This window comes from Gobio gobio (assembly GCF_949357685.1).
Source record: "Gobio gobio genome assembly, chromosome: 4".
NCBI classification, from domain to species: domain Eukaryota; kingdom Metazoa; phylum Chordata; class Actinopteri; order Cypriniformes; family Gobionidae; genus Gobio; species Gobio gobio.
Window position 1 is genome coordinate 55,426,315 of NC_137100.1, and position 23,243 is coordinate 55,449,557.

The 23,243-nt window shown below is 37.7% G+C and overlaps 1 protein-coding gene across 3 annotated transcripts in view; it reads left to right on the top strand.

Moving 5' to 3' along the window:
* Positions 1–23,243, top strand: part of taok3a (TAO kinase 3a) — a 98,406-nt gene that overhangs the window by 51,502 nt on the left and 23,661 nt on the right. For all 3 annotated transcript variants that reach the window (XM_079814789.1, XM_079814788.1, XM_079814790.1), the window contains exons 2-10: positions 10,092–10,302; positions 11,584–11,655; positions 13,082–13,183; positions 13,357–13,402; positions 13,978–14,074; positions 15,133–15,246; positions 16,096–16,187; positions 17,489–17,582; positions 21,130–21,211. In XM_079814789.1, coding sequence (XP_079670915.1) covers positions 10,168–10,302; positions 11,584–11,655; positions 13,082–13,183; positions 13,357–13,402; positions 13,978–14,074; positions 15,133–15,246; positions 16,096–16,187; positions 17,489–17,582; positions 21,130–21,211 — 834 coding nt within the window. In that variant the 5' untranslated portion in view covers positions 10,092–10,167. The remainder of the gene's footprint in view (positions 1–10,091; positions 10,303–11,583; positions 11,656–13,081; positions 13,184–13,356; positions 13,403–13,977; positions 14,075–15,132; positions 15,247–16,095; positions 16,188–17,488; positions 17,583–21,129; positions 21,212–23,243) is intronic.

Here is a 23,243-nt window from a genome sequence, read left to right on the forward strand (position 1 = left end):
TATTAATTTCTGGCTCTAATGATGTGACCGTTATTTATACATCTGTGGAGATGAATGAGTGACACTGATGACTGCACAGCTCATGTTAGTGCTGATTAAAGGGTTTGACTTAAGAACTGTGTGCTGCTTACAACTCACATCAAAGACCTCCGTCTCCTGACGCACAGTCATCAGAGAAATGAATAAAACATTGGCCTGTCTCTTATACGGCATACACGTTGTGTTACGCACACACACAGCGTCACAAATCTTGACTTTTCATGTGACTGTACCATCGTTATATATCAACCAGTCAACATTATTTTGGCACTTGTCTTTTTCATCTTTAAGCAAATGTATAATGATAAAATATATTAGTTGATCAGTAGTATTGACATTTTGTTTGTACCACCAAAAATGACTTTTTTTTTGGCTTCTTAACTGAATATTTGATCACAATTTCTTCTACTCTGGAGTGAAGTGTTCTACTTTCAGTCCAAATGTGGTGATTTTGTAGAAACTTGATTAAGTCTTTCCCTTGGGCCATACAAGTTGTATTACTTGTTCAAAGGACGTCCCTGTTCATTTTTATCTTTAGTGAAATAAAGAAGGATAGAAAAAACACAAGTTAATTTATTGCTTTTTCCCCTAGAAATGTGGCGGAATCCCAGGGCTCCTTGGGTACATTCCTTGTGCCTGATTTTTGGGAGAAGACTGAGCGTGTCCGTTACATTCATGACTTATTCATGTTGGCAAATTCTATTCCATCATGACCTTTTACACTATAACAATCAATTTTGCAAAGCAAAGCTTCTGTTGTTCACAGTTAGTGTTAAACACAAACAATTTATTTTAGCTAATATGTTATTATTATAGTAATATTTTATGTAGGCCTAATAATTTACATTTAATGTTGATACTTATAAAACACCTAAAATATTTATTTGTTTGTTTGAGACTTACAGTGAATTCAAGGCATATATTTTTCATCAAAGAATACAAGATGCAAAGAGTTCTACTGGGATATAAAGTCTGTATCTCGGTGCTCTTTGGATGTGGGATAGTTGACCTTGCAAAAAACATATGAGGCCAAGGCACTCGAGAATGTAGAAAAAATATAAAAAGCCTTTATTTATTCATAGCTATAACATTAATAACATTCACATTGGTTAATGTTAAAGCCATTAATAAATAACGGCTTTTTATATTTTTTGGCCCCATATATATTTTTATCAGTTCATGCAGTCCTTTGGAATCAAACCCATGATGTTGGCATTGCCAGCGCCATTCGCTGCTGTTGCACTATATCGCCAAAAGTTTTGGGACGTCTGCTTTTGCATGCATATGAACTTTAATGGCATCCCATTCTTAATCCATACAGTTTAAGATGGAGTTGGCCCACCCTTTGCAGCTATAACAGCTTCAACTATTCTGGGAACTCTTTCCACAAGGTTTAGGAGTGTGTTTATGGGAATTTTTGACACTGACAGGCACTGATGTTGGATGAAAAGGCCTGGCTCGCAGTCTCCGCTCTAATTCATCCCAAAGGTGTTCTATCATGTTGAGGTCAGGACTTTGTGCAGGCCAGTCAAGTTCCTCCACACCAAACTGGCTCATCCATGTCTTTATGGATCTTGCTTTGTGCACTGGTGTTGGAACAGGAAGGGGCCATCCCCAAACTGTTCCCACAAAATTGGGAGCATGAAATTGTCCAAAATGTCTTGGTTTGCTGAAGCATTAAGAGTTCCTTTCACTGGAACTAAGGGGCCAAACTCAACCCCTGAAAACAACTCCAAAACATAATCCCCCATCCACCAAACTTTACACTTGGCACAATGCAGTCAGCCAAGGACCGTTCTCCTGGCAACTGCCAAACCCAGACTCGTCAATCGGATTGCTAGACAGAGAAGCGTGATTGGTCATTCCAGAGCACATGTGGCGGCGTGCTTTACACCACTGCATCCATTGCTTTGCATTGCACTTGATTGAAGGCTTGGATGCAGCTGCTTGTAAGAGTAATAGTCATTACCACACAGAGGAAAAGGGTTAATATAATAAATAACCATATCTTCAAATTTCCAGCAAAAATAACTATCATATCATTAGCATTACAAGTAACGCAAGTTACATTATTTGAGTTACTTTTTCAAATAAGTAACGCAAGTTATGTTGTTTTCTCATTTATTGACTAACCTAAATTACCCTATATAACCTAATCTACGTCGTAGCACGCATAGCCTGTTTGCGTAGCCTGATGTGCACCTTTCCAAAAATGTAACAACGCATCAATTCTTTGTGGACAAGCTGCTGCTTCTTCTGCTTTTGCCTTGATACTGTGGGTTACACCATCAACATACTTGTGGACACTGCCTACAAACAGTCTGCATGTGTAATTGCATGTTGACACGGACAATGACGCAGAAGTATAAATGAAAACCAATGTGTTTCCTCTACACTGTAGGCTGTAGGTCTGAAGCAGTATAAATCAGCCTTAAGTGCAGAGGCATTGTGTGTGCTGGATCATCAAAGGATCATTTCACTTTTGGTGTGAAAGGGACTGTGCATTTGCCAAGCACTTACATTTTTTTTTGTTATTAAAAATTAAACCAGCAAACCCAGCCCAGTAGAGAAACAGTAACGCAACGCATTGCTTTCCATAAAAAGTAACTAAGTAACTAAATGCAATTCGTTACTTTTTTGGGAGTAACGCAATATTGTAAGGCATTACTTTTAAAAGTAACTTTCCCCAACACTGCTCATACTAGTCTGTGATTTCAAATTGTGATTTTACTGCCCACCCCTAGTGCCTTGTTGACATCTGTGCACGTGTGTTGGTGTGATTTCACATGTTTGTGGAGGTTCCTCCATATGTGGGAGGCCTGTGGTTTAGGAGCATGGGCCGCATGCGGACACTCGGGTCTAAAGTGCTTCTCTCACCCACATGTCAAACATATGTTTTATTCAGAGGACTGATGCACCTCACACTCGCACATGCGCGCATTCACCGATAAATTAGTAATGCCGATAGCTTTCCACTGGGACCTGATGGCACAAGGAGTGTTATATAGAGGAAAAGTCAGTCTAATGAAGTCTCTCATACATACCCATGAAGACTCTCTCTCCCCATCTCACCCCTCTACTAATCTGGCTCAAACTGCTCGCTAATCTCTCAACCTCAGCACAATGCAGCCATAGATTTACAGTTATTCCTACCGGCTTTCCAAATCGATGTGTTGTTATTAGACAGACTCTCACCATTGGGCTCTTACAACCTGTTGGTTCTTCGTTGCATCATCTCACCTCCTCTGCCCCCCCTCCAGTCTCGTCCTGAAGCGGGACTCCGTCTCCGCTTGCTGGAATCTTATTGGATGCAGATCTTTGGATCTCGGCCTATGAGCGTCAAGGAAAATGCTGTCGTATTCAGAGTCATCGTTTGAAGCGAAGGTAGAAAGCGGCAACCCGATGCGTGAGTTTGAAAGTGACAGAAACAGAAAAAGGAGAGAGACAGACAGATAGGCAGACAGACATGATGCAACTAGAAGACATCGTTCTGTCTGTTGCTGGTTGAACAGGTTAACCAATCGCTTTTAGCCTTGGCTAAATTATAGATATTAGAGGAATGTTTTGGGTTCAATGCAAGTGAAGCTTTATCAACAACAAAAAAACATCCATGTTATGTTACCTTAAAATATTATTCAAATCATCTATCAGTTTATAAAATTAAATATCATGTTTACTATAATGGGTCTGGAGATTCTGGAGGGTTTAAAAGCACAAAATGTGGAGCTCATATTTTTGTTAAAGCATTTATATTAATTCCTCTGTACAAATTGGTTATTTGAGCCGTCTAAATCTTCCCTTCAGAGGCAGGACTAATGTTTTAGATGGATGACTTTATAGTGAATGTGTACTTTATGCATAGTTGCGTCATGTAGCTTCCTGGCAGTCGTGCGTGTGTGTGCGTGTGTGTGTGTGTGCGTGTGTGTGTGTGTGTGTGTGTGTGTGTGTGTGTGTGTGTGTGTGTGTGTGTGTGTGTGTGTGTGTGTGTGTGTGTGTGTGTGTGTGTGTGTGTGTGTGTGTGTGTGTGTGTGTGTGTGTGTGTGTGTGTGTGTGTGTGTGTGTGTGTGTGTGTGTGTGTGTGTGTGTGTGTGTGTGTGTGTGTGTGTGTGTGTGTGTGTGTGTGTGTGTGTGTGTGTGTGTGTAAACAGGGTTGCCAGCATTATATGGCAATGGTGGGAGTTGAAGAATATAGGAGAATATAACTTTACACAGGCTATGTGTTTAAGTGATTATATCACACTAGTCTCATGTTAAAAATGCGATCTGAAATAGCTCTATTCTGTATTGTAATGTGCATCATCCTTGTTTAACATATAAAAATATATACAGAGTGGGGACTTGGTTCTATCCATTGTTTGTTGATTGGATTTTAAGCTGATTATAATGATTTTAAGCACAAAATTGTATGAGAGTTTGCAGTTTTTATACAAAAGATCGAGAGTTGTGACATTTTCATTAAACATTACCAGGTCAAAAAAAGTAATATAAATGATTAATCATTTACAATAAGATCTAATGTGAATTTACAAAATCGATGTGAATTTTGTGCATGTGAAGATTATTTCCATATATTTTTTAATGCAATTATCCAGAAAAATGCAGATGGACACCCAGTTACTGTATGTTTAAATGTTTATTCCAAAAATCATAGTTTTTTTACATCATGAGGGTGTGTAAATAATGACAGAATTGTCTTGTTTGAACTGTAACTTTAAGTGTTTACACGTGTCCATTATGCAAGGATTCAATGAAGATTTACTTTAGCTAGACTGTACTGTACTGGTCATAGTTATTGTAATAAAAGACTGCACAGTGGTGATTTTCTCCTTCATGTAACTTCGGCTGACTCGTGTCAACTCCTGTTGGTATTAAAGCCTTAAGAACCACTGTAGAGATGCCAGGACCGACTCTGAGGCAAAACGTTAGCTCCTCTCCAGTTCTTTTGAAGAAGATTAATAAATGAACATATAGCATGTTCTTTTGGACCTTACACTCTAAAAAAAAAAAAGGTTCTATATTGCACCAAAAATGGTTCTTGGCTCGTAATCATAGGGGAACCTTTTTTAGTGCTATATAGCACCAATTTTGGTGCTTCAGTGGTTCTTCAGCGGTTCTTCAGAGGTTCTTCAGCGGTTCTTCAGAGGTTCTTCACCGGTTCTTTGACTAAGGTGCTATATAGCACCTCTGAAGAACCGCTGAAGAACCACTGAAGCACCAAAATTGGTGCTATATAGCACTAAAAAAGGTTCCCCTATGATTACGAGCCTTTTTTTTTAGAGTGTATAGTAAGGGAGGTTCACAATAAAAAAATCATTAACTACCAATGACAGACAAACTAGAGCAGACGTGCAATAGTGGCCGCCTCAAACGTGCTGTGCGGCAAGTAGCCTACAAGATTATCATCTATCCTCCACTCAACGGAGTGTGAAAGTTCATGTTCTTTTTCTCTATAAGCCAATAAATGCTGTGAAACGAATGGGTTTTGTGACTGCGTTGTGCAGAAATCGTTGTATTTTTAATAGGTGACTGTGAACTTTGATTCACCTTTATGCCAATTAAAAGCTTTAACCTTCAAAATCAGAGTGTGCTTTATGCGCATGTCCAGTTGAGGCTTCTACTGCCTTTTGCTACTCGCAATCTATTTGATTTCTGAAGTATTAAAGGGTTAGTTCACCCAAAAATGAAAATTCTGTCATTAATTACTCACCCTCATGTCGTTCGACACCCGTAAGACCTCCGTTCATATTCGGAACACAAATGAAGATATTTTAGTTGAAAGCTGATGGCTGAGAAAGGCTTCAGATAGGCCTCCATTGCCATTCAGTACATTTACACTCCCAAGACGCATAAAAGGCACTTAAAACGTTGTTACAAAGTCCATCTCACCACAGTGACTCTACAATTATTTTACGATGCGACAACAATAGTTTTTGTGCGCAAAAAAAAAACAAAATAACACCTTTATCCAACTTGTTATTGGCTTCCGTGTGTGCCTCCACGACGCATGCGCGAGAATATGACGCAGATCCGGCGTTCGGACACATGACCCATAAGCGATTTGTTTACAAGCAGAGGAAGACGCGCGTGTCTAAGCTGTTGGATTCTACATTGATCGTGCTTTAGGTCTTGGCGTAGTTCTCAAAATGGGGCTTAAGTGTGCATTTCATGGATTCCCGAACGTTGGCGCTACGTCATATTCTCGCGCATGCATCGTGGAGGCACACACGGAAGACAAGAACAAGTTGGATAAAGGTGTTATTTGATTTTTTTTTTTTCGCACAAAAACTATTGTCGTCGCATCGTCAAATTTTTGTAGAGCCACTGTGGTGAGATGGACTTTGTAATGACGTTTTAAGTGCCTTTTATGGGTCTTGGGAGTATTAATGTACTGAATGCCAATGGAGGCCTATCTGAAGCCTTTCTCAGCCATCAGCTTTCAACTAAAATATCTTAATTTGTGTTCCGAATATGAACGGAGGTCTTACGGGTGTCGAACGACATGAAGGTGAGTAATTAATGACAGAATTTTAATTTTTGGGTGAACTAACCCTTTAATTCAGCAATAAGATAGCCCAAGGCATGAAGTAGTAAGATTTCACTCACTTGGTCAGAGGGATGAAAGTACCTCAGTCATGAAGTGTAATTGTGGTTGAGGCTTTTCTGCTGTTGTAGTTCAGGATGACACTGGGTTCAGTGCTGCCTACAATGACCTGTATCATTTTTGGCCATGGCACTGGTATAGCATAGTGGTTTAAGATCAGAGCTAGTAAAAAAAGGTGGTAGGTTTGAACCTCAGAATTGAATACTTGAGCAAAATGTTCAAGTTCAATTTATAGTGCACTCCCCTCCCGAGTCTGAGGAAGGCTGAGGAAAAGAGGGCACTAAAAATGGAAAGCTTTGCAATTTAAAGTTGACATGAAATAAATGTCCCAATTTGTATAAATTCTTGTGCGCTACGAATCAATGGACCTTTTTCATAAATAAATAAAAATGTTTCATAATTTTTCATCAGGAATCTTTTCATCTTGCCTTTGCCTCTCGTTCGTGCATTCATTCATAGTTATTTTAGGTTTTGGATGCACAATAAAGACAAGAACTCCATACTACTCCAACCACCTTGCAACATTTTACAGAGATATAGATAGAGATATTTATTGATTGATTGACCGATTGACTGACCTCAGGTGGCTCCAGAGGAGCTGTTCTTGTTGATGGTGGTTGTGTTATATTGATAGTAGATGTGCTGGGCAGTATGATCATATTCATAATGAATGTGCAGATGGATAGCTGCCCATGTATTCAGTCTCTATGTATCGGATACACAGTACTTTCAGCACCTTTTGTTCCTGGGTCAATGGCCGCTTGTGTGTCAGATGTCTGATGACTCAGTAGGCAGTGTTACATGCAGGTGGCCGCTGTGTGTGTGTGTGTGTGTGTGTGTGTGTGTGTGTGTGTGTGTGTGTGTGTGTACATGCTAGCATTATGAGCAATGCTGCCAGACGTTGAGCTGTCTTCCCATGATGCCTAACCAAGCTGCCCCCAACGCAAATACATTTGTGTCACACCAGTTTACCATCGCAAACACGTGTACATGCTCAAACATGCTGGGAACACCAAGCAATATAGGCTTTGTGGATGGGGAAAGGCATGTTTCGGTATTTAGCATAAAAGTTTAGAATTGTTGTACACTTACTAGTATCTGTAGGTTTGTGAGTTTGATTTGTAGGTTTGTATTCTGTGCTTTATTTGACAATTTTTATATTTATGTATTCATCATTTAAATGCTCCTTTTTGCATTTGGCTTTAATTAAGGCATTTGTAGGTTTACCTGGAAACTCAAGTCTGCGACTTGGACTCGAGTTGTACTTAAGTTGCAAAAAAAATTACTTGAGGCTTGACTTGGACTTGAAGACTGAGACTCATGAAAAACATAATTCTCCTATCCTAGTTTGTGTCATTTATTTAAAAAAAGCAATCAATTAATTCAAAGAGGAGCTGCATTTGAACCTGTCTGTCTCAATTACACAGATTGGTTTGTCAAGGTGTGTTATTATATCGCCTTATCACAAACGTCACACAGACAGGATTGTTGTTGTTTGTATTGTTTACTGCCGCTCTCTGGAAGACTCCATTACTCATGAGTCATGACTGCTTAAGAACTACAACAAACTGCGGCAACTCAAATAGCTCAAAACACATAGCAAGTTTTTTTCTTGTGATGTCTGTCCCTGCATTCTAAATGTTATAATGTTATATAGTTTGAAAGTAATAGTTTTATCAAAACACTGTTAATTACAATAACTAGCTGAAATAACTATTGCTAAAAATATAACAAAGATTTGAGACTTGTCTTGGACTTGGACCCAAAGACTTGAGACTTGACATGGACTTGAACCCAAAGACTTGAGACTTGGCATGGACTAGGACCCAAATACTTGAGACTTGACATGGACTAGGACCCAAAGACTTGAGACTTGACTTGGACCCAAAGACTTGAGACTTGACTTGGACCTAAAGACTTGAGACTTGACTTGGACCCAAAAACAAACACTTGAGACTTGACTTGGACTTGGACCCAAAGACTTGAGACTTGACTTGGACTAGGACCCATAGACTTGACACTTGACTTGGACCCAAAGACTTGACACTTGACTTGGACTTGGACCCAAAGACTTGAGACTTGACTTGGACTTGGACCCAAAGACTTGAGACTTGACATGGACTTGGACCCAAATACATGAGACTTGACTTGGACCCATAGACTTGAGACTTGACTTGGACCCAAAGACTTGAGACTTGACTTGGACCCATAGACTTGAGACTTGATATGGAACCAAAGACTTGAGACTTGACTTGGACCCAAATACTTGAGACTTGACTTGGACTAGGACCCAAATACTTGAGACTTGACTTGGACCCATAGACTTGAGACTTGACATGGAACCAAAGACTTGAGACTTGACTTGGACTAGGACCCAAATACTTGAGACTTGACTTGGACCCATAGACTTGAGACTTGACATGGACTAGGACCCAAATACTTGAGACTTGACTTGGACTAGGACCCAAATACTTGAGACTTGACTTGGACTAGGACCCAAATACTTGAGACTTGACTTGGACTAGGACCCAAAGACTTGAGACTTGACTTGGACTAGGACCCAAATACTTGAGACTTGACTTGGACTAGGACCCAAATACTTGAGACTTGACTTTGACCCATAGACTTGAGACTTGACATGGAACCAAAGACTTGAGACTTGACTTGGACTAGGACCAAAATACTTGAGACTTGACTTGGATCCAAAGACTTGAGACTTGACTTGGACCCAAAGACTTGAGACTTGACTTGGACTAGGACCCAAATACTTGAGACTTGACTTGGACCCATAGACTTGAGACTTGACATGGAACCAAAGACTTGAGACTTGACTTGGACCCAAAAACTTGAGACTTGACATGGACTTGGACCCAAAGACTTGAGACTTGACTTGGACTAGGACCCAAATACTTGAGACTTGACTTGGACCCAAAGACTTGAGACTTGACTTGGACTTGGACCCAAAGACTTGAGACTTGACTTGGACTTGGACCCAAAGACTTGAGACTTGACATGGACTTGGGACCCAAAGACTTGAGACTTGACATGGACTTGGACCCAAAGACTTGAGACTTGACATGGACTTGGACCCAAAGACTTGAGACTTGGCATGGTCTTGGCCTTTAGGGACTGTAGGGACAATATCAAATCTAGTTCACACCACTTGAATGCTAATATTCTATATTAAAAAGTCAAAAAACATTTGGCCTATTTCAGAATACTCTGACTTCACTACTTGGAATATGGTCATTATTCAAACATCTATTCAAAAGTTCTCATTCAAGTAAGAAAAAGTCCTACAGGTTTAAATGGCGTGAGGGTGAATAAATGATGACAGAATTTTCTTTTGATTTAACTAATCATTAAGTCACTTTTTCTGATAATGACCCTCACTTGTCCTGAACAAGTGACAAATTAATCTGGTCTTTAATCTGCTCCATTCTGTCCGCAGGCAAAGCAGGTAAATGCCGGGCCTGCTGAATGAAGGCGAGCCGAAGCACGTGGCCATCAGAGGTTCTGTCTAACTCATGATGCCGTCGTCCACACGGAAGGGAGGACTGAAAGACCCGGAGTTTGGCAGCCTCTTTTTCAAAGATGACCCGGAAGAAGTCTTCTGCGACCTACACGAGATCGGCCATGGGAGTTTTGGAGCAGTGTACTTTGTGAGTATAGAAATGTTGAGGAAATGTCTTTCTCTTTTTTTCAGCTGCATCTGTTATTAGAATGGGGGAAACTGTAATGATGATGATGTCAGTGTAGCATTTGCATATATTTGTATCAATCGATCTCTCTCCCCCTTTTCTACAGTATATACTTTTCAAACTTATTTGTATTAACTATTTTATTCATTCTCTTCATTCTAGTAATATTTCTTCTCTTTTTCCAAGTTCTGTAAAAGACGAAAGGCACATAGTTGTGATGTAAGAGACCAGAATAGCTTTTAATACCCAAGCTTGATGAGCCTTTCTTTGGTCTTATTCTTCCCTTCAGTCAGTTCTTAAATATAGTTAAACTTGGAGCCCGTCATTTCATTTTCGAAGCGGCACAACGGTGCAGCAGTTTTGTCAAATACAAGAACTGCAGCCTCATGACAAGTTCTTGTGTATTTCTTAATCTGAGAACTAATAGCATAAAGCCTTTGATTCCAAATCTGTGGCAAGACTGGAATCCGCCGTGCAAATCCCCCTTCTCTCTCTTTCTCTCTCTTTTTCTCAAATACACTCACGTGCACACACACACTCACTCACATGCGAACTGCCCATCCAGATGTAGGGCTGGTCTCGAGGGAAAAGTATAACTAGTAGACGCTGCTTTTAAGACAGATGTTAACTCCGTTTAAATGCGAGAGCCAGCTGGCCCCATGATGCAGAAAGACTAAGATTACTGATTTCATACAGACTTGTGTTGGTGATTACAATAGACAAACAATGGCATTCCTGACCTAACACACACATTAAAAAGTTTAGAGTCAGTGATATTTTATTTTATTTTTTTAGAAAGAAATTAATACTTTAATTCAGCAAGGACACATAAGTGACAGACATTTGAGGAAAAAACAGTTTCCACAAAAATAAGCACCAGCACAACTGTGTTCAACATTGATAGAAATGTTTTTGAGCACCAAAACAGCATATTAAATTATTTCCTAAGGACCATGCGACTCTGAAGACTGGAGCAATGAGGCTGAAAATTCAGCTTTTCCATTACAGGAATAAATTACATTTATAAAAATAGAAAAGTTTTTATTGATTTAAATATTTTTTTTTAAGATGCACAATATGTTTGTGACCATATCATTTAAGGCCAGTATTGCCTTTACATTTTTAGCATTATTTTGATTAGGACTACAGTGAAAACTGATATTTTACATGCCTGGTTTAAGAAGTACTAAACTGTAAAAACCTAAAATAGTATTAAAAAAAAAATTTTTTGGTTTCCCACAGGCCCGAAACTCCTATTCTCATGAGGTGGTGGCCATTAAGAAGATGTCCTACAATGGCAAGCAGACCACTGAGGTGAGAGACGAACTCCACAGTCATCTAACTCTGATATTTTGACTCTATATTTGAACGTGTTAGTGTTTTACTCTCCATATAAAGCAGTTCTTCAATGTTAAACAAATCTTCTCCTAATGTCATTGACCTTGTAGATGATGAAATCAAAGCATTTATTTATTCAGTAGATTTGGTTTTTTCAATGTAAGTTTGTGCAATTTAAATGATTCAAAATAAAATATTAATTTAAAGGATTAGTTCACTTCAAAATGAAAATGTCCTGATATTTTAATCACCCCCATCTTATCCAAGATGTTCATGTCTTTCTTTCTTCAGTCGAAAAGAAATTACGTTTTTTGAGGTAAACATTCCAGGATTTTTCTCCCCATCATTGACTTCCATGGCAACCAAAATGTTGAAGGTCCAAATCAATGCAGTTTCAAAGCGCTTCGAAGGGCTTCAGAGGCTCTGCACGATCCCAGACTAGGAATAGGGTCTTATCTAGCGAAACCATCGGCCATTAAAAAAAAGAAAAGAAAAATGAATATACATTTTAACCGAAATTGCTCATTTTGCGCTGCTCTGCAGGATGCCAGTGATTGATTAATCACGTCGGAAAGGTCACACTAGACATAGGCAGAAGTACCGCCCCCATGTTTACAAAGCACACATGCGAAGACTAATACAAACGTCCTTTAGCAAAAAAAAGGTAAAACAACGATGTCAGACAATTTTGAAGATGCAGTGTTTTTTGGTAAAGGGCGTTTGTATTAGTCCTCGCACATTTGCTTGGGGCGGTACTTCCGCCTACGTGACCTTTCCGACACGATTGCGCAATCCTTGGCACGTCGCAGATCAGCGCAAGATGAGCAATTTAGGTTAAAAAGTATATTCATTTTTTTATTTTTCTTGAAAAAGATCGTTTCCCTCGATAAAACCCTATTCATCGTCTGGGTTCGCACAGAGCTTCTGAAGCCCTTTGAATAGATTTGGACCTTCAACATTTTGGTTTCCATGGAAGTCTATAATGTGGAGAAAAATCCTGGAATGTTTTCCTCAAAAAACGTAATTTCTTTTCGACTGAAGAAAGACATGAACATCTTGGATAAGATGGGGGTGAGTAAAATATCAGAATTAAAATTTTGAAGTGAACTCATCCTTTAAATAATATAAAAACAATATTTTATTGAACTTCAAATGGATGGATGGATGGATGGATGGATGGATGGATGGATGGATGGATGGATGGATGGATGGATGGGTTGCAGGATGGATGGATGGATGGAATTTCAGAGTGTACATCTCAATTGCTTTAACATTAGCTTTTATTCACATATATCAGCATTATATCAACCATTCTGCTCTTTAGTTATCGGTATTGAATATTGGTAGAAGTCAAAAGTACTTTTGTTCAAAATTGTCTGTTTCTTTGGGTTCCCCTGTTCAGAAGTGGCAGGACATCATTAAAGAGGTCAAGTTTTTGGAACAGCTTCGACACCCAAACACCATTGAATACAAAGGCTGCTACTTGAAGGACAACACAGCATGGGTTAGTACTGCCATTTAAGAGTGATAAAACAGTTTTCTTGGTTCACAAACACAATACTATTTACAAGAACTACTTTCAGCTTGGTTTACTTTAAGTAAATTCCCAGAATTCCCTAGCAGTTAAATTAACCATGCCTGCTTTTCCCAATAATCTCGTGTGCCTTTTTCATTCAGCTTGTGATGGAGTATTGTCTCGGCTCCGCTTCAGACTTGTTAGAGGGTGAGTTCACACTTAAAACGCACACTACACACTCTTTCAAGTATGCAAGTACAGCGCACACCCACAGTGTGCATTCACACAGAGGAACAGTAATTGTTAGAGCTGTCATGTGTTTTTTAGTCAGTGCTGAAGGCCTTTATTAACCACATCCCAGACACATTATAAAGCCCATTGTGTTTTATTTCCAGTGTCACTACCAAACTGCCATTGCATTCATGTTTTTGTTTCCTTCAGATGTTGTCATAGCAACATGCACAGCTTTAATGATAGACTGTTGGTTTCAATTATCGCTCCATATGTGTGTGTAAAAGAAGAATTTAGAGTTTCCAGTTTAACTGAGTAATTTTAACTAGAGTAATTTATGCTGCATCTGATTAATTCAAGGCAGTTCAAATCATGTTCTGCCCTTGTCTATAAGAGGATTGGGTATTCAAAAGGTGTCGTGTCAGTTCGCTGTCTTCTTGACACACATTTTGTTTTTCATTTTTTAAGCACCACGCTTATAATAACAACGTTGTTAGGCACATGTTAAGTTGTGATCAAGCATGCTTCTTTATTTAATTTTTTTCATCCAGTTCACAAGAAACCCCTCCAAGAGGTTGAAATTGCTGCCATTACCCATGGTGCCTTGCTAGGACTGGCTTACCTACATTCCCATAACATGATACACAGGTGAGTCGCCACCTGACCGATACCCGTTTGCACATTATCAGCATCCTCGATATACGTAAAATACAGATAAATCTTTACAACTTCAGTTTTTATGTGTTTATATGCTTACCATAAAGCACTGCTATATTTAGCTTTTGTTTTCCCCCTGTAACTTTGTTTGCTGTGACCATATTTGCTTTATGCTTTGTCATGTTTTTTGATTTTCAGCATTGGTCTAATTAGAATGATATTCTTGGAAATGAATTCCAATTCCTATTCTGGTGTGCTGGTGTGTTTCAGGTTTCAAAGTACAAATTCATTATAGTTATGTCAAGTACTAATCCATGACACATCCGCATATGTTGACATACCATTTATTGAGCACACTTTATTTAACCTCTTTACAACATGCAAGTTCTTATCTGTGTTGCTATTTATACTTTTGCTTTCTCTTTCAAATTTTAAAAATATATATATTTATATTATATATTTTATTTATATATATATATATATATATATATATATATATATATATATATATATATATATATATATATATATATATATATATATATATATATATATATATATATATATATATATATATATATATATATATATATATATATATATATATATATATATATATATATATATATATATATATATATATATATATATATATATAATTTCAGCATTTGTAGACTTGAATGTCATTGGAAACTTTGGAAAGCTTATTTTTTTTCTAATCCAGAGTGTGTACTCTTCGGTTTTAGGGTACTAAAACGCTATAAACGCTATACTAAACCGTTACACGTCAAATTACACATCTGCACATGTCAGCATACCATTTTTCATGATTTACCGCATTTCCACATACGTTCTTATGTTTTATTAGCTTCCAGTAATACAGTGATATTTTAGTTTTCTCTCTGCAAGGTGTTTATTTCTTTTGTGTTGTGTTTTTTGTTTTGTTATTTACCTGAGACACCTTACCATTGTATAATGTGGTAATGTGATACTACAGTAGGCCTGTACTGTCTGTCTGCAACCCTCTCTCTGTCTGTGATTTTGTTTAGAGATGTGAAGGCTGGTAATATCCTGCTGACAGAGCCTGGTCAGGTCAAGCTGGCTGATTTTGGCTCCGCTTCCATTGCCTCTCCTGCCAACTCCTTTGTGGGAACCCCATATTGGTCAGTACCATACATATTGACATTTAAAGGTACAAAAGGTACATTAAAATATCCAAAAACCGCTAGAACAGTGTTATATATTTTTTTGACTTGTGTACTTGTGTTATCCCAGATGTTTCCAAGAATGTATAAATCCAGAAAAATACTCAATTTTAACAAGGGACGGACTGATCATACCTGCATTACCCTCGATTTCTTATTTTATTTATTAGAAACCATTGAAACACCAAAGACGCTTTTTTTATATTATTTGTTTTATTAGACAAGGGAACAACTGTCTGGATACATTTATAAACAGAAAACTAATTATTGTACAGTAACACAGCATTTTCTCCATCATACAATATGTTTTAAAATAAATTGCATGCCATTTAGCAACACAAGCCATCCAGCATTTATTAATATGATATTCTAATAACAATATAGCTTACTGAAGTGTGCAACAAGTGTCTCATAGCAGCTGCGGAGCGAAAGCACAGAGTATGTGGCATAATAAAAGTTCTGCTGCTCTCCAACAGTGTGTCACACTCGTCTCTCATTAGCAATCGCTCCAGCGACCTCGTTCAGCTCCCACAACACTCAGCTGTGTTCTGCTTCATACTACACTAACATTAATAATCTCATCCATGAACACGATTTCTGCCCGAGTCCCATCCCAATTATTTTCCACCGGTGAGGTGAAGACTACAACTCCCAAGATTCCACGCTCAATCTCGATGTCATCAAGCTACGCCTTTGTTTTGAATAGGCGACCGCTAGCTGCGAAAAACTACATATTGTGCCTTTAAGTAGATAACACATCCTGATATAGCAGGGTTAGTTAAAAAAATGTGTGTGTTTCTACCACAGGATGGCTCCAGAAGTGATTTTAGCCATGGATGAGGGTCAGTATGAGGGGAAGGTGGACGTCTGGTCTTTGGGGATCACTTGCATAGAGCTGGGTAAGTGGCTATGTTTTTAAACTTCATATTTCAACCATGTTCCATTTTCTAATGTTCTGATGCATTATAGTAAACAGATGTTTAGAAGCTGTTTTTAACCATTCACTGTGTGTTTTTACATTAAAAAAACTATGGCTGAGTACCCATAATTCAATATGACTGTTTTTTTCAATATGACTTCTTCAAAGTATTAGTTCACTTCAAAATGAAAATTTCCTGACATTTTACTCACCCCCATCTCATCCAAGATGTTCATGTCTTTCTTTCTTCAGCCGAACAGAAATTGCGTTTTTTGAGGAAAACATTCCAGGATTTTTCTCCCCATCATAGACTTCCATGGCAACCAAAATGTTGAAGGTCCAAATCAATGCCGTTTCAAAGCGCTTCGAAGGGCTTTAGAGGCTCTGCGCGGTAGGGTCTTATCTAGCAAAACCATCTGTCATTTAAAAAAAAAAAAAGTATATACTTTTTTAACCTAAATTGCTCATCTTGCGCTGATCTGCGCGTGCCAAGGATTGCGTAATTACGTCAGAAAGGTCACGCTAATTTCTTTTCGACTGAAGAAAGAAAGACATGAACATCTTGGATGAGATGGGGGTGAGTAAAATATCAGGACATTTTCATTTTGAAGTACACTAATCCTTTAAATGACATATATATATATATATATATATATATATATATATATATATATATATATATATATATATATATATATATATATATATATATATATATATATATATATATATATATATATATATATATATATATATATTTATCACAAATTAAACATGGCAGATGAACATTTACCAATATCTTCTTTTATAATAGATAGTTGTGTAATTCTCCCATCTCCCATCTGATTTATTTTAATGATTTTTCCCTTTGTGATTTCATAACTTGTTATCCAAATGATCTCATTTTACTCTCATTTTAATTAATTTAACAATTTTCACATAAGAGAATCATCATGTACACACCGCATACTTTGCAAGTACATACATTGAAGTGAAATAGCATTAGCATAATCATATTAACAAATAATGTAGCTTATCATCCAGATGTTTTCTGTAGCATGTCGTCCAGATTTTTTACTGTTTTCAAAATGCTATGGTTTTAGACACACTACTACTAATACTGCATGCTATACAAGATACACCTAAATATTGACTTACAATATACCAAATCTCTGCTTCTGATTGGCATATTCGTTTACAATTTATGCAACGATGTCTCACAAGTTTTCAGTTTGAGAATTTCAGCACATTTGTTTGATTTTTCTACACACTGTTTTCTAGCTGAACGCAAGCCTCCTCTCTTCAACATGAACGCTATGAGTGCCTTATACCACATCGCCCAAAACGACTCTCCTTCCTTACAGTCCAATGAGTGGTGAGTGTCCTTCCACACAATCACCAAACTCAAGTTGACTCACTCTTATAGATATATACAGTATGTGTATATATTTACACTCCTACTCGTCAAACATACTCTCTTAACCACGCACTCCTCTCACACTTTAAATGTGTTATGCAATAACTCTGACCCAAAATGCCAGTTCTTCACAATTCCTGATTATGCATTATTGCACAAGCAAACTTTCAGTTCCCTTCATCTTTCTGACCTGCAGCATAGCCGAAAGCCTGCTGGTCTTTCAGGTAGCATTTGCTTTTAGTTGATGGATATGGAAATTGAAAGGCTGTCTGAATGGGCCAAAATATTGTTGAGGGTGTCAAATTTACTTTGGCAACCCCCTTGTTTTTCATAGTGTTTTCTTATGTGGAGGAGATAGGTTCACATTTTACATATGACTTTTGCAATACACTTCACAAAACAGGATTTTTTTCAGAAATGTATGCTATAAAGGTAATATGAATGGCTGAATCTGTTTAGTTTCTGAATACATATGCAGTGTATTTTTTTTTTTTTAAGAAGTGTCTTATGCTCACCAAAGCTGCACTTATTATGCAATATTACTACAATTTAATAGTATTACAGTTTAAAATAATTTTCAATTCTAATAATTTTAGTATACACTACCAGTCAAAAGTTTTTGGACGGTAAGTTTTTTAAAAGAAGTCTCTTTTCTTGCTCTGCTCACCTAGGCTTCATTTATTTGATCCAAAATACAGCAAAAACAGTAATATTGTGAAATATTTTTATTCTATTTTTCTATTTTAATATATTTTAAAATGCTATTTATTTCTGTGTTGGCAAAGCTGAATTTTCAGCATCATTACATCATAGTCTTTAGAGTCACATGATCCTTCAGAAATCATTCTAATATGCAGATTTGCTGCTCAAGAAACATGTATTATTATTATCAATGTTGAAAACAGTTGTGTACAATTTTTTTCCAGGATTATTTGATGAATAGAAAGTTCAAAAGAGCAGCATTTATCTGAAATATAATGCTTTTGCAACTTTGTAATTGTCTATACTGTCACTTTTGATACATTTAATGCATCCTTGCTGAATAAATTTATTAATTTATTTGTTCTTTCCCAAAAAAAATTAATACAAAATTCTTACTGACCCAAAACTTTTGAACAATAGTAAAATGTTACAAAAGCTTCCTATTTTAGATAAATACTGTTCTTTTGAACTTTCTATTAATCAAAGAATCCTAAGAAAAAATGTTTTATACAACTGTTTTCCACACTGATAATAATCATAAATGTTTCTTGAGCAGCAAATCATCATATTAGAATGATTTCTGAAGGATCATGTGACTGAAGACTGGAGTAATGATGCTGAAAATTCAGCTTTGCATCACATACAGTGAGGAAAATAAGTATTTGAACACCCTGCTATTTTGCAAGTTCTCCCACTTAGAAATCATGGAGGGGTCTGAAATTGTAATCGTAGGTGCATGTCCACTGTGAGAGACATAATCTAAAAAAAAAAATCCAGAAATCACAATGTATGATTTTTTTACTATTTATTTGTATGATACTGCTGCAAATAAGTATTTGAACACCTGAGAAAATCAATGTTAATATTTGGTACAGTAGCCTTTGTTTGCAATTACAGAGGTCAAACGTTTCCTGTAGTTTTTCACCAGGTTTGCACACACTGCAGGAGGGATTTTGGCCCACTCCTCCACACAGATCTTCTCTAGATCAGGCAGGTTTCTGGCCTGTCGCTGAGAAACACAGAGTTTGAGCTCCCTCCAAAGATTCTCTATTGGGTTTAGGTCTGGAGAATGGCTAGGCCACGCCAGAACCTTGATATGCTTCTTACAGAGCCACTCCTTGGTTATCCTGGCTGTGTGCTTCGGGTCATTGTCATGTTGGAAGACCCAGGCTCGACCCATCTTCAATGCTCTAACTGAGGGAAGGAGGTTGTTCCCCAATATCTCACAATACATGGCCCCGGTCATCCTCTCCTTAATACAGTGCAGTCGCCCTGTCCCATGTGCAGAAAAACACCCCCAAAGCATGATGCTACCACCCCCATGCTTCACAGTAGGGATGGTGTTCTTGGGATGGTACTCATCATTCTTCTTCCTCCAAACACGTTTAGTGGAATTATGACCAAAAAGTTCCATTTTGGTCTCATCTGACCACATGACTTTCTCCCATGACTCCTCTGGATCATCCAAATGGTCATTGGCAAACTTAAGACGGGCCTGGACATGTGCTGGTTTAAGCAGGGGAACCTTCCGTGCCATGCATGATTTCAAACCATGACGTCTTAGTGTATTACCAACAGTAACCTTGGAAACGGTGGTCCCAGCTCTTTTCAGGTCATTGACCAGCTCCTCCCGTGTAGTTCTGGGCCGATTTCTCACCTTTCTTAGGATCATTGAAACCCCACGAGGTGAGATATTGAATGGAGCCCCAGTCCGAGGGAGATTGACAGTCATGTTTAGCTTCTTCCATTTTCTAATGATTGCTCCAACAGTGGACCTTTTTTCACCAAGCTGCTTGGCAATTTCCCCGTAGCCCTTTCCAGCCTTGTGGAGGTGTACAATTTTGTCTCTAGTGTCTTTGGACAGCTCTTTAGTCTTGGCCATGTTAGTATTTGGATTCTTACTGATTGTATGGGGTGGGCAGGTGTCTTTATGCAGCTAACGACCTCAAACAGGTGCATCTAATTTAGGATAATAAATGGAGTGGAGGTGGACATTTTAAAGGCAGACTAACAGGTCTTTGGGGGTCAGAATTCTAGCTGATAGACAGGTGTTCATATACTTATTTGCAGCTGTATCATACAAATAAATAGTTAAAAAATCATACATTGTGATTTCTGGATTTTTTTTTAGATTATGTCTCTCACAGTGGACATGCACCTACGATGACAATTTCAGACCCCTCCATGATTTCTAAGTGGGAGAACTTGCAAAATAGCAGGGTGTTCAAATACTTATTTTCCTCACTGTAAATAAATTACATATACTTATTTTAAAATATATTCAAACAGAAAACAGTTGTTTTACATTTTGATAATATAAAAAAAAAAAAAAAAAAAAAAAAAATGTGTTGTATTTTTAATCAAATAAATGCAACCTTGGTGAGCAGAATAACAAAATAGACTTCTTAAAAAAAAACTTGACCGGTAGTGTATATATTTTTATATATATTTTAATATTTTTTCACAACCAGAATCCTTCAGAAATCATTCTAATATGCTGAATTGGTGCTCAATAAACATTTACTGTTTGATATTTTTGTGCAAAACTGGAATACAACTTTTTAATATTTGAATATAAGAATGGTAATATTTATTTTATATACACATTTATATAAATTTTGGTGTATATAAGGTGACTTGACATACATACAGTATATATATAAAAATACAAAATTGCCGTAAAATAGGTTTGGAAGGTTCATGTCAACTGTAAATATTACTTTAAAAATGTTGTAATTTATTTGTACAGTCCATACCCTACAAAAGTGCATAATACTGTAACTGTTGCATGTATTTTGTGAAGGTCGGATGCATTCCGGAGTTTCGTTGACTACTGCCTACTAAAAATTCCTCAGGACAGACCCTCCTCAGCAGAGCTCCTGAGGGTGAGTAATCGCATACACACAATGTTGACACATAAAGGGGAAGTTATCATGTCACATATAAAGTCACACGTAAGCATTGCTCATCTAAGTTCAACCACGACTTCTGAGTGCCCACACACTACTGTTAATTCACTCCCATTTTGAATCACGCTTTCAAACACACTCTGTAAACACGATTGCTGGAGGATGGCGAAATACTCATGTGAAACTCACACACCGATTGTTAGATTTTGGCTCAGAAATGTTAACTTCTTATGTAGTTTAATCTCATGTAGCGAGACCTTTGACCAAGGGGGTAATCCAGCACCCGGAAAGCGTACTTTCCATAGGGGCAGCCATTGCTAACCAAGCCATCACCCATTCATCCCATTCATTTTGGCGTCACTTTGACATCGAATAACTTTACATCTGAGGCGTTTAAAGACTCCATTTGTCCATTGTTTATTTCTAAAGAAACACGACAATGTATAAAAGGCTCCATTACCTTTTATCTTACACTATCGCCCCGTAGAAGCCGTTTTTGTAAAAATAGGTTAACGATTGCGTCATAACCACGAGAAATTACCATATATATACAGGAGGAGAAGCTCGCAGGCAATCTTTTACTGTCTATGAGGCAATTCATTAAAATAAAAAAATACTATGCAAAATGACAAAATAATTCATCAGAATACTTACCAAAAGTTGCTCATGCTCTCCGTTTCTGCAAGATTCGGTGATTCAGATTTAACTTAGCACAACTACCAGAAGACTTACAACTGTCAGACTGGTTGCTCACGTCACATCTACGTCGTCAAGCTCAGTCTGAGGCTGCGCGTACTGCTCAGCCATCAGGAAGTGAGTGCTTCTAACTGACTTCACTTTTCACAGTGGAAGTCCATGGGGTCGCTGTGTCCATTTCTTTTACTGTCTATGCCTTTGACAAACGGCATATTGTCTGGTCTACATTACATGATTATGGCAAAGAACTGTTGCATTAGACAGAAAAAGACTGTATAAAACTGGCTGCTCTGACTGGCTGTTGTATAAAATAGTAATTTTTCAAATCAGAGATTTAGGTTTGACATAAATTGCACATTTCATAGCAGAGTGCAAGTACATTACCATTCAAAAGTTTGGGGTCAGTAAGATTTTATTTTTTAAAGGAATTAATACTTTTATTAAAATGATCAAAAGTTTTACATTACATTTACGTTACAAGATGTGTCAAAAAAGAGCTGTTCTTTTGAAAAAATATTAACCAGCAAACTATATTTCATATTAGAATGATTTCTGAAGGATCATGATTCACTGAAGACTGCAGTGCAAAAGAATGCAGTTATTTTAAATAGCAAAAACATCTAACAATATTACTGTTTTAGTGTATTTTTTTAATCCGCTATTTGAAAAAATCGAACAGATCTCAAACTTTTGAACAGTAATGCACGTTGCATTTTCAGCGTTTCTATCGTCTAAAGTTATGATATGTTTGTAGCACATTTGAAGGAAACTCTTCCCCCCTAGTAACGTACACCCGCACATTCATAAACCCCATCGTGTGTCATTCGTAAAAACGTCAATATCTTTCACAGAGATTAAGAGGCTCCTTTGCAGTTGGTGAGTGCACTTCCTCTTCGCCATATCTGTCAGTACTTCCTGCTCTCATGACAGTGGGTTCCTTACTCATCCATCCCTGCTGACTCACACACATACACGTTTTCATATGCGCAGCCAAGCGCTCAGCCCACAGAACATGTCATTCTGCTGTTTTTTCATTTGCTCACTTCCTGTGCCAGCTACATCCTTGGAGGGTTAATAAAAGCAGGCGGATTTTTTGATTGTGCGTGTCTAACTCAACTAATATAACCATGACTTTCTCTCAACCGAATCACTGGGGCTGTAGGTGGACATATTGCTGCGCGGTGACTAATGTTCGTGATATCGTGCTGTGGTGGGAGGCTTATGGATTTATATCATCACCAAAATAAATGTGTGGTAGTATATAGCACTACAGTTGGGATATGGGTAATTATTGGCTGTGTGGTAGCACTGG